Source organism: Spinacia oleracea, chromosome 4, assembly GCF_020520425.1.
Source record: "Spinacia oleracea cultivar Varoflay chromosome 4, BTI_SOV_V1, whole genome shotgun sequence".
Taxonomy (NCBI): Eukaryota; Viridiplantae; Streptophyta; class Magnoliopsida; order Caryophyllales; family Amaranthaceae; genus Spinacia; species Spinacia oleracea.
Genome location: NC_079490.1, coordinates 179,323,342 through 179,334,045, shown reverse-complemented (window position 1 = coordinate 179,334,045; position 10,704 = coordinate 179,323,342). Strand labels below are relative to the sequence as shown.

At 36.8% G+C, this 10,704-nt stretch overlaps 1 protein-coding gene across 1 annotated transcript; it reads right to left on the bottom strand.

Annotated features, from left to right (window-relative positions):
• Positions 1-7,331: 7,331 nt before the first annotated feature.
• On the bottom strand, positions 7,332-10,429 carry LOC110787996 (transcription factor GTE7). Its single transcript, XM_021992627.2, has 3 exons — positions 8,482-10,429; positions 8,149-8,365; positions 7,332-8,040 (listed from the first exon to the last, which is right to left on the bottom strand). Exons 1-3 carry the CDS (start codon positions 10,108-10,110, stop codon positions 7,952-7,954), a joined length of 1,935 nt encoding a protein of 644 aa, XP_021848319.1. The 5' UTR covers positions 10,111-10,429; the 3' UTR covers positions 7,332-7,951.
• Positions 10,430-10,704: the final 275 nt, after the last annotated feature.

The following is a 10,704-nucleotide window of genomic DNA, read 5'->3' as shown; positions in this document are numbered from 1 at the left end:
ATTCAAGAAGTGCGGCAAAAACTTTTGTGTGCTCCCGATCTACGGTATTTTATTGTACATCCAAATATAAAAGTGAATCAGACCAAAAATATAAGTGACCTTATTTGAGGACAAAAGTTACCTTACTCAAGGATAAATGTGACCCTAACCATTGAAAAAATGCGACCCTAACAATAAACAATGAAGTGCCCTGATCAAGAGTGATATGCTTGTTACAAGTCATAACTGTGACCAATACAACACCAACAATGAAAATATACACCGATACACAAGTGTAACATAGGTAGTAGGCTAAGTGGAGTTTGATCCCCCACCATGTACAATATTATACATTACCCGACCATTTGGGCTAATAGACTTGAAAATAAGGTAACCTATAACTACAATAAAGAAAACTTATAACATCAATAAGGGTAACTAAAAGAACAGAACAGGTGCGGATAACCTTCTTCTTTTAGGCCGCCACACAATATATTATCGTAGATCGGCCTTTCTGAAAAGTTTGTGGAAGTGCGGTCATCTAACGATTTTCGACAAAAAATGCTTAAAGCGTAGAATTCTAAAATATGCCCCGTTTTAGATAATTTTTAATTTACCGCCTACGTCGGTAATTAGATCGATCAATTTTTTTAAGGACTCGGCACAAAAACATTAATTGAGTTAGCGGTTTTGGCACTTGCCCCGTGTCAAAGGGAGTGTTTCCAGTGTCAACGGCTTTGTACTCAATTCATATCTAGGAGAACAACTACAGTACATGAATCACACTTTTCCTTGGGGTTTGAAAACAGACAACAAACAAGCAAGACCAACCTAAGTCCATCTAACATGCTCATACATACATTTCAAGCAATGACCTAATACCACAACAACTAGCAAACCCCAACAACCACCAAGATTACATACAAGAAGAGAGAAAAAGTGGCTTCATACCATGATTCTACCAGAGGTCACCCACCCCTATCCCTAAGGGAATTACTCACACATAGAAGAACTCAACCTAGAAGATCTAAGTAAACCATACATGAAAACATTACTTTCTATTTTGGGTAAAGAAACCCAACCTAAAAGATGAACACCGAGAACATTTCAAATTGGGTAAAGAAACTCAACCACAAATCATGAACTAAAAATTCAGAAAATGTAAACAAGGCTATAAATGAAAGCAATAAAGAGATTAAGGTAAGAAAAATACTAGACTTGAATTGAAAGAAGAGTTTTTGCTCCTAATGTGCAGAATTTGAAAGAACAATAAGGAAAATTCCAGCTAAATTAAAGAGCTAAACTAAGAAAGCAATAAAGTGATGAGAGTGTGTAAGTTAGGAAATTCAAAAAAATCCGAGAAAACTACACTAAATACACTCCACACATGTGGAATTTAGGGTAACTTATTTATATTAGGGGAATATGTGCCGAAGAAGTGGGGTAGCTAGCCGTCAGGTGTCGCAAGGTGCATTAGCAGATATGCACGGTCGTTCAACAGATCGTGCGGTTTTGCGAAAGGTGGCATATATGGCGTTGCACTGTCCGTGCGACGAACACATCCAACAGTTGCATGGTCTGTGCCACGATATTATCCTCATCTGTTGCAAGGTCAATTACTAGGGTTGCACGATTTGTGTAAGGACTGTGTCTCTGACTGCTTCACTTTTCTTCTTCTCTTCTCTAGTGCATAAACATCGTGCACTCCTTTAGCCCAAACACTCGACTTGGTGGAAACTTTCTACTCTCTCTTCTCCTTCTCCATGTGAGCCTATGATGATAGTGATGAGGTGGGATAATGAGGAGGCCGCGAAGCTACACTTGTCCCCTGTTGATGTGGTCATTCTCTATTTTGGATTAGTGGGACAACCATATTTCTTGCGTCGCTTTAGCTTGGCCTGCGAAAAAGGGTGAGTAGAATTCTCAGTAGAAAACAAGCAAAAAATACAATAGAAAAGGAATAGCTGTAAAACCACATATATGCAACTAAACTACACTATATATACAAAAAATAGTTCATATTGCCTCCTAAAGATGTGCAATTACAAGCACGTCAGTTACTTCGTGCTATCAACTCATCTTTCCTGCTTTAATTAACGACCGAGGGAGGATATTAATAAGAAAAAACAGACCAACTTCCTTCTTCCTCAAAGGCGATAGCACTATGCAATCCCTCGCTGCTTCTCACCTACCGCTTACCACCTCCCCTCCCCAGCCACCGCCTATAGCCGCCCTCACCTCCGAGAGCAGCCTCTGTCCCGTGATTTCGCCTGTGCACCACCCAATCAATAAATTGTGCCCTATTTTCATTCTTTTTAAATTGATGTATGATTATGGTATGGAGTTGCTGATTTTGGGGGAAAACTTGTCTATAAAAAATAAGAGAGAGACTAAGGGACTTGATTTCGACAATGAAATTCTTTAATTTTCTACCTTTTATCCTTATTTTAGCCCCAACCAAGTAATTGGAGATGAAATTTGCTTGAAATCTTGAATAAAAACTTCAAGAGTTTTAGTGGAATTACTGAATTAAAAAAGTAGAAGATTTTTAAGTAGTAGATGTTGAATTTCCTCATAAATATTTAGATGTCATAGAGGAGCAAGACAAAGGTCATGTTATAAACTAACGGTTAGTTGTTAAATGTAGCGGATTGTATTAGTAGTTTTAACTAACTGTTGGTATTAGCTTGTTTGACTATCTAATTATATTAGCTGGTTATGTAAAAGTGTTTAGTAAATAGCTGATACATAATAGTTGTTTGATTGTGTAAAATTACCAATAAAGGATTTGACTTCTTTAATTATAGGGAATTAGCAATTGCTAATTATACAAATATGTATGGTTAGATTCTTATGGGAAACTGCATTTATATAAAATTATTTGGATAGTAGATTGGGAATTATATAAGAAAGGGGCATATTTTGAGAATTTCGACATCTTTAAGCATTTTTGTCCGAAATTGCTCGGGATTATCATTGTCTTTTTCAATTTTAAAAGTGTACGCAAGTGGGGCAAATATTGTGGACCTATTACGAAGAATTATACTCCTTCCATACTTTTTAGGAGTATAGGTTAAACGATATTAGTATTAAGAAATGAGAGTTTCGGATAACGTGAACCACAGTGGAGTGAGAAATCGCGAAAGAGATGAGAGCCTCAGACTCTGAACATCAAGTTTAACAAAATGAAACACCATAATTCATGTCATTCTCACAAGCTCATCTTACAAAGAATGTGTTTCTTTTACGGAGTGTGGAGTATGAGACAACACAATGAATGAATATGGGCTTCAATATCAACAATGATTTTATAGTCTATACTCTTTTCGTCTCTAAAACATTGTCCCAAATTCTTTTTCAGTTCGTCCTTTTGAGTTTGTCGCATATCAATTATTTATATTAGCAAAATGACAAAACTATCAATCCATTTATTTTTCGTTTGCCAACTTTCTTAATAAAGTAAAAAATGTGATTTATAACAACCTTTTATGGATGAAGGGAATTAAGATATATATCAAAATTGCGTAATACGATGGGCTTCATTTTGCCATAGCGCTAAAAGACCAAAAGGGCAATTTGTGGACTATGGACCGTGGTGCACGTAGAGCATGGTGCACCAAAAGAACATATATGCATAAACAAAAGAACATGCGATACTTTTTTGTTATAAAAATAATATATTATTTTACTATTTATTAAAAACCTAAATAAAAAAATTATTCATGTTCTTTTCTCGTAACCAGATGTTCTTTCAATTATATACTAGTGTTCTTAAGGTGCACCATGCTCGATGTGCACCATGGTCCACCTTCTAAATTGCGCCAAAAGGGGAGTTAAGCTAAAGGTTGGGGTCCAACCTTTTGGTTTTTTCACCTTTTAGGACTTCAACCTTTTTTTTCACCTTTTGGGGCCTCATTTTCATTTTCCAGCTAAGTAACCATAGTTTAACCCACCGTTAAACACACTATCATTCAAATAATAAATTAAGCCAAAAGTTAGGGTCCAACCTTTTGATTTTTTCACCGTTCATGACCTGAGTAATTTTTTTCACCTTTTTGAACCTCATACCTATTTTTTGCATACCAACGTTATTTACAAAAAAAAAAATCAATAAAATGCAAAAAATAAATTAGCACTCGAATTAATAATACTCCGTAATAATTATTATGTAGTAATTGTTATTATTATATTTAATAATAATTTGTCTTTCCCAAACCCTTCATACAATTAAAACTACATAGTACTCTTCTCCAAACACCATAGATAATCTTTTCTCATTTATAAGACCTTTAATAGTTGAAACTTAATTTATGTAATCCAATAACAACTGATTTGAATATTTTATAGAAAAAATTGAGGTCAAAAATAGAAATTGTTGGTTAATTTTGATTGAGGTAAGCAGAAATCATTTTAATACCTCATTAATTATGGGCATCAATAATCCAATTGTCTTTACTCATATAAAACAATCAAGAACTAGTATGATATATTAACTTGCGATCAAAATCAGAATTCGTTTAAAATTAACCCATATTTATTATTTTTACGTTTTTTTGTGTGGACATTATTAATATTCTTCAAACAAACCACAAATAATTGCGAGGATATACCATAAAAGGCGGATCTTCCTTACAGCTTGGGTCCCGGGAAAGAAAATTCCATAGTGTATTTTTAGTTCCACCTTCCCCCGTAAACCTTTGAGTATAATTGTACTCCGTAATATTGTACTCCGCTATATTGCTTAATTCTTCTATTCCCATTGAACACCATAACCGAATATATAAAATATGATCAACTTGTAAATAATTATTTGCTTCTTTATTCTTTAGATTATCTTATGCCCAAATCAATTTATATATGGGCAAAGTTTGTGAATTAGGTTACATATTATTTCAATTTGAGCTTATTATATGTTAATGATTAAAAAACTTTAATAATTGAATTGGAATTACATGAAAACATGAATGAGGTTTTAACATGTGAAAAAAGAAAGTTCGACCCTGAAAGGTGAAAAAACGAAAAAGTTAGTCCTCAAACTTTGGATTTACTTTAACCTTTTAACCCAAGGACCTAGCCTTTTAATGTACTCTAGTTAAATTGACCGGAAAAGTGGAATGAGGTCCCAAACAGTGAAAAAAAAATATAGGTACTAAACGGTGAAAAGTTCAAAAGGTTAAACCCCATCTGTTAGATTAACTCGCCAAAAGGGTGATTATAAACTAGGGGTGATGATAAAGGTCGCAGGTTGCGACAATATTTAGTTGTCGCAATCTTACGTGTCGCAATTTAATTGGTACATATAGGCGCCACATAGACTATGCGTCATCAGAACATTTTTACTATCAATGCAATATTTTTAGTATGAAAATATGTAAATAAGGTAATCGATATAAAGAAAGAAACAAATTAGATTATTAAAATTTTCTTACTTTTTTCTGAAACATGTATATTAGGTTATATAAGTTAAATATTTTAATTTCCAATTTAAATCATGACACATAAGCATGTCATGTCATCATTGACACGGCTTAAAGGTCGCATGTTGCGACCTTTATCATTTTTGATAAATTAGATGAATGAACTACGAAAGTACTCACATGAACCAATTAAAGTGACAATGCCATTTTATTGCCCATCTATAAAAGTATAAAACAAACACGTAAATGGCAACATGTACCAATTAGCTTACAATAATGAAAACATTGTTTTTTCCTGTTTTATGTACGAGACGATAAGTTATGTTTAGATAAGATAATATTAAACTTAGTTTAATTAAGAACTGAAATAAGTTTTAAAAAAATGAAATTCAGATGAATATGTAGCGTCTTGACTTACTGTAACGGGTTAATAATCGTCGGAGAAGTAAACCAATGTTTAGATGGTCGCATTCAGCTACCATTAGAAAAATGCTGACATCAAGTTAAAATAAAAAAAAATGAAAGGTCGACCAACTAGGTCCTATGATGTTTATGTAATATGTTGTCCCAAGTAGGAAAGCCATAATAAGGTTTCAAGTTTTAATAATGGCATTCTTGGAATTATTTTAAGCAGGCAGGCAGCCAAGCACATGGTAAGTCACATCTAATTCTACAGCATTACCCAACCCATTTTTCTCAACTCCTCGTATTATTTCAATTATTAAATAGTTGCTTAAATTACTAACTCAAACTCAAACTCAAAGCAAAGGAAAATGGCAAAATTCAGTAAGAAAAATACAAGTCTAGGATGTGAACATCTATACTAATATATTAAAAGACATTTATAAGAACGTATATGTGTCGCGTAAAGCTCCCCTTATTACGCCACGTCATCACTACTAAATATCATGGCATGTCATTGACAACAAAAAAGCATGTAGTATGAATTGAACACTAAACCTCTTGAATTAAAAGTTACAATTCTTACCATCTTAGCTAGCCACAATGATGTTACATCTTTCTATAAATAATAAAATATAACCTTCTAAAATGAATAATAATGAATTCAAGAAAATAACGGAAAAACAAAAACAAAAGGTGATTAATTACTTAACTTATAAATGTATAATTCTTATCTTCTCAACTTATGTTTACAAAACAAAAAAACTTAGGATAATGGAGTGTAATTATGATTGCAAAAGAGGGAAACATTGACAAGGATATAATAATCAACTAATCATGAAAAAGAAAACGCGACTTTATTTTGATTTTCGGATATGGAAAAGAAGTTTGTTGACCGGCCACTGATCTTGCATGAAAATACGATAATGGCACCACCTGCACATTTTATTTTAACAAAAAGTAAATCCCACTATAAATAAAACCCGGAGCAACGCTCGGGCCACAAACTAGTTGTGTTAAAGCAAAACCCGTAGCTAAGATGGCCTAAAAATGCTACCCGGTAGTGAAGATGCTCCAAGCTGAGCAATGTTCAGGGTCGTACTTTGGTCACATAATTAGAGAAGCTTTACTTATAATGCTATTAGTTTTTAACGAGGCAGCTCATGTGGTAACTCTACAAGGGTATGGACTATGGACAACTAAATTCAGATTTCAGACTGGTATGTTATGCAAAAGAAGATTTGGTAATAAGAAAGCATCTTACTGTGTATGACTTTGGCAAAGGCATCTATGATCTACCTGGAAAAGTTGACACACCAACACACCCTGGACCAGCAAATCAGCAGCTAAGCAAAATATGGTCTCTGCAAACATACAAATTGGCTCAAATATCTTCTTCATCTACACTTTGGTCTGTCCATAATCCATATCATCAAAAAAAAAATTATCAGCAACTCAAAAACATTGTCAATTTGTCATTGTCACTACTTTTCTTTTTTATACAAAATAGAAATTGCAAATAAACAAGTGCACTTTAGGATCATAAATCTCTTCTTCGCATGTATTTAAGCAAAAGGTGTTGTCATGTGTACAAAAGTATCCCAACTTTCTCTCTCCTAAAATACCCATCTTCTCAAATCAAAACAAAAATTTAAACAACAACCTCTCCTTCCTACCTTCATTTTAACAGACTAACAATTGTTTTTAAGGGAAATCTACCATTTTCCCTAACCTAAAATACCTTCCCTACCCTACAAATTTCCCTCTCTTTTCCTGTTTGTGACCCTTAAAGGCCTTAGTACTACCATCTTTACATTACTATTCTGAAGCTTCTTTTCTTCCTCTTCTTCGCAAGTTAAATTCTTCCCTTGTGCAAAAAGCAAAACCCATCATCAATTTCCTTCTGGATCTTCTTCCTTCGGCAATGCAACCACCACCATTTTGAGAGACCCCACCAACAAAAAACCTACTCAAAAGTTTCTCTTCCTCTGTACAATGAGTCTACACTAAGCAAAAGGCCAACAATTGATGTTTTCTTAGCAACAACAAACAACAAAAGGAATCCTTTTCTCGAATTTGAACAAGAGAGCACAGGGAGGAACCCCTCAAAAAAATGCCATTCATCCCAGCAATCTTGAGATTTTGATTTATCATCAATGGGGAATGTTCTTAGACTCGTTGTCGCGTGATTGGGCATCATCAACATCCGAATCACTACCCGATGAACTCCCTGAATCAGAATCTGCAATTTCACATTACAAAATAAGAATTCATCCCATTTCCACCACAATGTAGTTACAACAACATAAACCAACAATGGCTAAGATTATAAATCAGTCAGTGTATTTACCACTTGAAGAAGAGGAATCACTGCCTGAACTGCTTGAACTACTACTACTAGTGTCACCATCATGATTTCTATCATCATCTTTGTCAATCTCAACAGGAGGGAAATTGTGGACCGGCACTTCATCCCCCCCAATATCCACATCCTCATCCCCAACATCTCCTCCTCCACTTCTCTTCACTGCCTTTGCCGTTTCCGTCACCCTCTCACTCACACCAACCTGGATACAATCAATTTTAGAAACCCAATTCAGCAACACAACAAATCCAATCAAGCTCAATACAGTTCAATTTGAATACAATACCAAAAGGTGAACGTTTTGAAAATGAAATGTACCTGATCAGAATAATCATGATGACCTACATTGCCGTTTGGCATATCCATCAAAGCTTGCCTCCTCTGCTTACTGACCATCTTCTTATAATTAGTCACAAACCTATCAAGTTCCCACAGAGTCTCCGTATCAACAGCCTCAATATCAAGCTCAATTTCATCCCCGTCTTGTGTCAAATCCCCATTCCTCTTCCTGATTATCTGAATCACCTGTGACATCTTCTCCTCCGGTAAACTCTGCAACCCAGCTCCCAACTTATGCTTCTCTTCCATATTCATCTCCCTCTTATTGGGATCCTTAGCTTTTGGCTTCGGCAACTTCGACCGTCTCTCTGCTACCACCAACCCCGCTCTAACTACCTCTTGCAATGGCACATGTGCCCGTTCTTCCACTGGTTCAGGTGCGGGTACATGCCTTGGTGGGGTTTCGGGCTTTGACGGGGGCTCCAACCTTGGTTCAAACCTGGGTTGAGGTGTGGGCCTTAAGGGAGGCTCCAACCTCGGTTCAAGCCTGGGTGGAGGTTCTGACCTTAGTGGGGGTTCTTGCCTCGGTTCTGGCCTTGGTGGGGGTTCTTGCCTCGGTTCTGGCCTTGGTGGGGGTTCCAACCTTGGTTCTGGCCGAGGCTCGGGCTTTTTCTGAGGACTCCTGATCCTAGGAGGCTCAGGGGATGGGTTTTTACTCCAAGAAGTCCCCTGGACTTCATCAACCACCACAATCATATCCTCCTTTGGCCGAGTTTCCACCTTCTGCTGCTTCAAGTACTGCTGCTTTTCCAGCTGAAACTTGTGATAAACTGGTCGGAAACACTGCTCAAATTTCTCAAGAAATTTCTCAGCCAACGAATGAACTTCATGCCCCTTAGGGTTATACATAAGTGCATTGTTGAAAGTCAAACGAACATCTGCAGCAAATTCATCAGGCGTTCGATAAAGTTTAGTCCCCATATTTTTCCTGATAGTTCCAAGATCCATTGGCCGCTTCACAATCGAATTATAATCATGTAGCCCCATTCCAACAACATCGACTGGCTCATTAAAAACATACCCAGCCTTCTGCTTCATCACCTTCGAAAGAACCTGCGCGCACATTTTCATCACTTGAGAACTAGCCACATACGCTGGTTGCTGCTGATGCGATTGCGGCTGTTGCTTCCCGCGTTTCACCTCTTTCACCGGCTGTTGAACCGGAAAGGGTCGCTTCTTTGGGAGGTGGTTGCCATTGTTGTTAATCGAAACATTCCGCAGCTCGCCAGTCTCAATTTGATTTGTGAGAGAACGAACTTTGTCAAGCTCCGATATCAATCGACTCTTCAACGAACGAATCTCCATCTTTGAATACCTCGTAATGTCGTAATGGACGTAACGCGACATCCCTCCGCCATCATTTGACTTCTGATGATGATTAAACGACGCCGCATCGTCGGTGACAGGATTCGGTAATTCGTCCCCATTTTGGTGGTTTAATTGCTTCCTAGAAAAGTGGTTGTTGTTAGGGGTAAAGTTAGGGTTAGGGTTAGGGTTAAGAAAAGGGATTTTCCCCATGAAATTAGCTGATGTTCTTGGTGGTTGATGATGATTTGGTGAGAGAAATTTACTCGACTCATTTCGGCTAACTAACATCGCCGACGCCATAAAAACCGACGAATCTCCGACGATAATTTCGACGTTTTTTTATTTCCAGTTACAAATGCGACGTCGTTTTCCCTCTGAATAGCCACCATACCATTTGACAAAATACACGACGATCGGAACTTTCCGGCGAATTTAATCCAAAATTTTCCGGTGAACTCAATTCGAAAATTTCCGGCGATGGTGGAAATTTCTTCTCTTAGATTTTCTGGTGGGAATTTTGTAAAAAATTTAGAGAGAGAAAAAGAGAAATCGGAAAAATCTAGAGAGAGAAAATTGATGGATAGGATGATGATTTAGGGTTTACCCTTGATGAGAGCGAGGAATCAGTGAGGGGAGGCATCGCTTCTTAAAGGCAACCAAGATCTACCCTTCTTCATAACGGGCAAAATCTGGAGCGTCGACTTAAGTTGATATGTGATCTAAAGGCTCACCCGTGTTTCTCTCTCCTGCCCGTTTTTCTGACCGTAACACCTGTCAACAACGGTTTAGATCTGAGGGTATTTACACGTGGTTGTTTTGGGGTCGTTCGATGATGTGGTTAAAGAAGTTCGGGGTTTTTGGGTTTCGGGTGAATTTGAATTGAATGTGTCCTGC

Bases quoted from the DNA above. Each gene is read 5' to 3' on its own strand.
- LOC110787996 (XM_021992627.2), bottom strand. From the start codon at position 10,110: ATGGCGTCGGCGATGTTAGTTAGCCGAAATGAGTCGAGTAAATTTCTC. The intron at 8,366-8,481 runs GTACATTTCATT...GATTGTATCCAG, and splicing joins ATCATGATTATTCTGATCAG to GTTGGTGTGAGTGAGAGGGT. The intron at 8,041-8,148 runs GTAAATACACTG...GTGAAATTGCAG, and splicing joins TGATTCCTCTTCTTCAAGTG to ATTCTGATTCAGGGAGTTCA.